The sequence below is a fragment of the Patiria miniata genome, unplaced genomic scaffold (assembly GCF_015706575.1).
Source record: "Patiria miniata isolate m_02_andy unplaced genomic scaffold, ASM1570657v1 HiC_scaffold_6, whole genome shotgun sequence".
Lineage (NCBI taxonomy): Eukaryota > Metazoa > Echinodermata > Asteroidea > Valvatida > Asterinidae > Patiria > Patiria miniata.
Window position 1 is genome coordinate 22,726,573 of NW_024037073.1, and position 6,590 is coordinate 22,733,162.

Genomic DNA, 6,590 nt, shown 5'->3' on the forward strand with positions numbered 1-6,590 from the left:
GACTGCTGACTCTAAATCTGAAGGTTGCGGGTTCAAGTGCAGGGTGGAAATTTTAGATTTTAAAATTTTATTTCTTTTGGGGTAAATTTAAACTTGATAGTTAATTTCGAAGTTGTGCTTAATCAAGTAATACGGACTGATGACCCTAAATCTGAACTTCTGAAGGTTGCTGGTTCAAGTCCCAGAGTTGGAGTTTTAGATTTTAAAATTTTATTAATTTTTTAGGTCAATTGAAACTTTATATTTTTTTTCAAGTTTGAAACCAGTCCACACTTCTAGTCTAGCAAAGGCCAAAAAGTAAAAAAGCAAATACTTTTAGCTTGAAGCAAATAGTGAAAGCATTTGCTCTCATTTTTATTCATGCAAATAAAAGTTATGCTTAAAAATACGTAGTAAAAAAAAAAGCAAATGCTAGTTTTTATACATACGACCAAATGTTTCAATGTTAATCATAATTGCATCGTTTATGTTTCAGTAATAGATTTAAAGTGTTTGAGGACCTACGTGGATCTGTTGGGGCCTACAATGACGTCCATTCACTGAGCGGATTCAGGATTGCACATCGAGAACTCAAAAAGATAGGAGAGACCAAGGCCAGTTGCTTTGGTAAAATGTTTCCTTCAGGTAAGACAAACTTCCATGAAAACTCAACTCATTAGTTCAAGTCCCCCCCCCCCCAACTAAGCCCTAAGACAACACTGAGTGTACACTGTACAAAATAAGTCAGATTTGATTAGTTAAATGGCTTTCAGGCTATTAGTTCTCCCACATTTTAATGGTGGTCCCTCATTTGACATGTTGTCTTCAAACGTTCTTTTGTCGAAGCCGTCGGGGCAGAATATTTTTGGCGTGCTGTTGGAAAGAACCAATTTCAAACTTTTGTTCTTGTGAAAATCCTGTTGCGTGACATCACAGCCTGTGTTGTGATGTGAATGAGTTCTACCTGATTGATAAACGTGACCCGACTCAGAGGTGGCATGTCTTGATGACAGTCCCTCGCTTGTCAGTTGGTACAGAATGTCATTTGGTGACAAGTGAACGTCCTTATCCAAAGTCAAGGAGTCATGTCCCACAGTATCTCCGGGGTTATCCACGATGTTGCCGACGGCTCCGAATCCTCCTCAGACGTTATCGTCATGACGACTGTCTGCTCCATGTTCCCAAGGGTGCCCTCCGAGGACGACATCATGGCCATGTGTGAGATGTCCTGTGATTGGTCAGCCAGGTCTGGTACCAAGACTGTAGATTCAGCTGCAGATTCCTCGGGGGCTGATTTGGATAATGCACAGGCCTGAGCGTACAGCCGTAGCTGTGCTAGATGGTGGTGCAGCAGCTGGGTGTGCTCCTCAGACATGTGTTGCAGTAACTCTTGCAAAATGGACTGGTTCTCGCTGTCGTTGGTCAGACGTTTCAAACTGGACGTGTGCATCATGGACAGCTGCTGCTTGAGTGACATGTTTGTGTTGGACAAATACTCAACCTGGAGGGCAAGACGGATGGGCAGAGAAATTATTTGTTTACAGATGGAATTTTAATAGACCAATCCATTAGGCTCTGCCCCATGATGTGTAACCAATCACAACCATGAAAGCGCACACCAAAGTCTGACATTTATGCACTTCATGATGTGTACAGTTGGAGCATGAATGCTTAAGAAGGCACATGTGTTGTTGCCCAGTTATTTAGTGCAACTAGAGTATGAGTGAAACCACGAATCCTCTACACAAGGATAAACGACACATCTGAGCTTGTGTACAAAATGTGTGCAACAATTTGTCTGCATTTATCATAAGCAGCGTCAGCGCATAAAACAACGTAGAACGTGTAGAAAATGTAGAGCAATGACAACAACAGTGCACACCATGATCGCCCACAGCCATGACAGCTGGCATCCTGACAGAAATCTGACCACTGAAAGAACGCAGTCACATTAGTGTGCCTGCATTAGTTCTGATCAAGGTATGTCCCCCCTCCCACTTTTGAGAAGCGATTGACGCCCTTGGTACCTGTTGCATGCAGGGAACAAGATCCAAACTCATTCTTAGACCAAGACCAGATGGAATGCCCACTCACCTTTGTACGAAGCCTTTCTATAGTACCTTTCATTCTGTGCTCTGTCTGGGCCCACGTGGTCCGCTCCTCCTCAAGAGTCTTCTCCAGACTTTCCTTCTCCTGCAGCAGCAGCGACAAGTTGTGCTCTGTGTAGCAAGTCTCGTCCTCCAAATCCTCTTTGCTTCCTTCATCTGGTATTTCAATAAGGACAACTGTTTACGAGAGGGAAAGGTTGAGTAATTATCCTGGATAATGATTCCTGTAATAATGAAAGTCGGTCATCAAAAGGTCACTCCAGGTGTGGGCTACACAAAGAGGGGAAATGATGGGAGGAGTTTATGGAGTAGAAAGGTCGACATATATGTTGCGCTTGAATGGGACAGATGATATGTAGCGGTAAAAACAGGATACAGGCAAGAAAGTCCAAAGTGATGCAGTGTGTCAAGAACATGTAATTCCTTGTAACTGGGTGCAAGCAATCACTCACTTTTTCAAACCGTATTCCTAACATTAGGTGGGCAAGGTGAAGGACAAATGCCAATATTTAATTAATTGTTGAAGTCAGCTCTCAAAATGTACTGCCACCCTGACTTATTAGATTTTTTTGGTTGCTTAGAACCTTCCTGAATCCTCCAAAATTCAATCAACTTAAATAACGCCAATGGCACACCCTTTGCACCTTGTAATTTCAATTTGTAAAATCCACTGTCAATATTGGCCCTCATCCACCCCAACCCCCTAAAAAAATGCTGAACTTTTGGTTGTTGTTTTATTTATTTTATTGACCAAACAAGTGCAGGAGTGAAGACAACTGTATTAAACATGCTGTTGTCTACCCATTCCCTTCTTCCATATGGATTCACGATATATCAATTGAAAACAAAGTGGGGGGGGGGGGTGGGGGGGGGGGGGGAAGAGTTCTTCCTTGCATCAAATGCCTCCCCCTTGGCTTTTTGGTCAGCTTCTTCTAATTATCCTTCACTGCTGGTGGCATTATCCACCTTAACCTCTGCGTAGATGCTGAAGGATTCTTGGAGGGTCAGGGTTAATATTCTTACCATCTTACCTTCCCCATTGGCAGTGCTCTGACTCGGATCATTGATGCAGGCATACTGGTACTCGATCTGCGGCTGCTGCCCATCAGTCTGCTCATAGCCCCGGGGATGATGTGTCTGTCTCCGATGGCTGCTGTGACTGGGGGACTATGAGGTGTGTTACCAGGCTGGTACTGTTGGGTGCTGGGTCAGTGTATGTGGTGAAGATCTGGTTGACATCCTGGGTAAAAATGGTGGAGTGCAGTCGTTAAGGTTGATAAAATGAGACTTAAACCTGTAAGGTAGCAAAAGATTCAATTTACGACACAAACATACAGTGATAAAATTAGGTTCACAATTAATTATTTTAAAAGGCACGAAGTGTTGGCATTTGACATAATCCACCCAAATCCTTGTAGAACTACCACACCTGCTCACAAGGTACATAAATTTCAACTGATTAAATTTATTCCATGTTTTTTTTTTCATGCAGATTGTACAAGGGGACCATTACATCACAGCAACGGCATACTCAGTTGTCTTGAAGCAGCACTGAAACTGTGAAGGTTAAAAATAAGTGCGCTTTCAAACACTTAAACCAAAAAGGTGTGTCTAATCATTCTCAAAAGAATGGATACTTGAGTCAAAACTTTTCGGTAAAAAAACCCCCAGATTTTGTTCAACAAGTTCACTTCATGCTTTTTTGAAACACCCCTCTACAGGGAGTTTATCGAACACTGATATCTGCTAAGAATAACCAGCCCAGGTATCTGTCAATTTCATAAAACTCCCACAAATGCCACTACCTTGTCCTGCTGTCCACTACCTTCAACTTATCTTTATAATTAACCCTAACCCTGCCACATGCAGCACAGTGCGCATCAGTTGGAAAAGTCTGGTGCACTTGGTCTTGTTCCCAAACTCACCCCAAAGTTGATGCCTTTATCCACGTACTTGACCCTGTACGTAGTGCGCCTTGAGGAGAATCTCCTCAGTGAAGAGACTGTCCTGGGAGCAGAATGGACAGTGCAGATGCGGAGCCTTCATCAAGGAGTGGCTACACTCCCTGTCTGTGCATTGTATGGGCGTCCAGTCTGCCTCAGCGCCTTTCGTCTGCACTGATGGATGCGCCTACAGTTACGAAAAAAACAATTGAGAAAAACTGTCAAGTTAACATGTATGATGTCAAAAAAATGTTATAAAATGGCTACGCCAATGAAATCAGTAGAAATCTCATTTTCTACTCAAATCCAAATCTTCACAGCAGTTTTCAAAGTGGCAGTTCATAAAAACCAGGCATAAAACATTTAACAAAGAAACCACTCGCAGATGGGATCTCTTTTGAGGCGGTGGAAGAGGTTTTAGAAGGCTTTCTTGGAGAGCCAACAGTCACCTCGGAAAGAATGTTGCAACCTGACGCTACTTCTGCAGTTGTGTACAAAGTCTATGGAGAGTCAAGAATTTTTTTAAGTATTTCCTAACAAAATTGGAAATGTTTCTCAGTCCCAGATTCATGTCTTATCAATATATCATCATTTTTGCAATTACTGACCTTCATTGAGATGATATACGAAGGAAAAAGCAGCGTTAGGTGGCAACATTCCGTCACCTCTGATGCTGAACCAACACGAGGTAGTGATGTAGAAAAACATTGGCCATTTTTTGCGCACTTAGTACTTGGACCAATTTTTTTCTTGCATAAACTAAATTCTACACAGTTGTGGACTTTAACATTGAAAGAATGACTAATATTAACTACATTGAAAAATAATTTGAACAATATCCAACGTCAAGGAAGCACCAAGAACGTCATCGTCTGCAGATGAGTCAAATTGGCTGCCACGAAAGTCTCCATTGTGTCCTACTTCCTAAACCAATGTGGATTTGTCATCCGACATTGTTATTAAATGCGCGTTTGTTTATATATGAAATAAATGAATTTCTTTCCATTTTGGTAAAAACAACTGCATGCATAATATTTAAAATCATATCAAAATTGAAAATAGGAGGTAAATAAAATAAATCCACAAATATTATAATATACTTTTGTCGAAAGTCTAAGAAGCTTAGTTAAATCCTATGCATGGAAAGAGTTCCGAGAATGTTCTGCTGAAAATCATCCGTGTGCCAATTACATAACATTTTACAAATGTATACAGATTCTCCCAAAATAGAAACATTTGCAATATAACTTTAGTATGCCGTTGCTATATTTTTAAAGTTTAGTCGGACTCCCTATTATCGCAGCATCCCTATTATCGTGGAATGGGAAATTTCTCTTTTTGTGTTGCCTAAACTCCTTCAAGTGGCGATTTTTATCCAGTTCACCAGGCATTAAGGACTTTCTGCCGAGTTGTATAAAAAGGATGATTAAAAAATGTTGTGTCTTTCTAGTTTTGTTTTGACTACTTTAGGTATCTTAATTATTTGTGAGTTGTTGCTTCACCACTGTAGCGAACCAGGTTGGCAGTGAAATGCAGTAATAATAGGTGAGCTACAGTGACGCTGTGTTTAATCAATTTAAATTTTTCAGCAGTCTTTTTTTATTATTCTTTACTTCGTGTGAAACAAATATCAACCTCATTTATATTTCATAGGTAAAAATACTGTCCAAAGTATCTCAACAGTTTTTAGACAAAAGTCTGTTAATAATTATTTCTATTGGCAAAGTTATAGCCACAAAAAACATTTCATTTAGTGTTTACTTATACATATGCACCCGTCACTGGAAACATTTAAGCATATAGTTCCCTCCAGCATTCGAAGTAGAATTCAATATTTTGTGTCGCTCCTGTACGGTGGGGTTCAACACTGCTATATTATTACTTTTTTATTAGTATAGATATAGGCCTAGTTTGATGCTCCCAGGGATTTGTAAAATGTCCAACATAATATTTGCACATAGCCCCTCTCTAGCTCTATTGACGCTCCTTCGACTTTCATTACCTTGGTGAAGAGCAACTCAAACTGGTCAAGGGGAAAAACTGGAAAACTAGTGTTCATCGTAAACAGCTTATTTATTTCCCTTAAAGCCATTTCTCCCTGTGGAAACTTACTTGAGTTGCGTAAACAGCGCCGGCCTAGCCCTCCAGAAAAAAGAAAACATGGGTTTAAAGAGTTTTTAAAAATTCGATTCATTCCCAGCTGCGGCTTCGTCTACTATAAAAATTTCAGAAGATTATGAAATTTCCACACAGCTACCCAGAAAGCGTGAGTTGTCAAATAATAATAGACAAATAAATATTGTTGAGCTTCCGTTATGGAAGACGTATGCGTCTCGTTAAAAAAAAAGGATACCAGTTCAATATATGAAGCTGAAGCAGTAGGGACCTGCGATGGAGGCCGATGTTTCGAAAGAGCTTGCATGCCAATCGAACGACACATGAGGGCAGCATTCAACAACATAAACACGCGACTGTAAATCTGGCGCTATCTTCCGAGTGGCCGAAACCTGTTGCCTGTGTCACTTTCTTGGTCAGTATCAGTAGATAATTTTATCTAACC

At 40.6% G+C, this 6,590-nt stretch overlaps 1 protein-coding gene across 7 annotated transcripts; it reads right to left on the reverse strand.

Annotated features, from left to right (window-relative positions):
- Positions 1–324: 324 nt before the first annotated feature.
- On the reverse strand, positions 325–6,200 carry LOC119743042. 7 transcript variants are annotated; one of them, XM_038219368.1, is made up of 5 exons: positions 6,143–6,166; positions 5,798–5,877; positions 3,119–3,327; positions 2,074–2,264; positions 325–1,480 (listed from the first exon to the last, which is right to left on the reverse strand). In XM_038219368.1, the coding sequence occupies exons 4-5, from the start codon at positions 2,104–2,106 to the stop codon at positions 1,055–1,057; spliced, it is 459 nt and encodes a 152-aa protein (XP_038075296.1). In that variant the 5' UTR covers positions 2,107–2,264; positions 3,119–3,327; positions 5,798–5,877; positions 6,143–6,166; the 3' UTR covers positions 325–1,054. The 7 variants fall into 7 exon arrangements, 6 of the variants coding, with proteins under 6 accessions (XP_038075296.1, XP_038075294.1, XP_038075298.1 ...); XM_038219366.1 differs by lacking the exon at positions 5,798–5,877 and having other exon boundaries at positions 6,143–6,200; XM_038219370.1 differs by lacking the exon at positions 6,143–6,166 and having other exon boundaries at positions 2,074–2,243; positions 5,798–6,044.
- Positions 6,201–6,590: the final 390 nt, after the last annotated feature.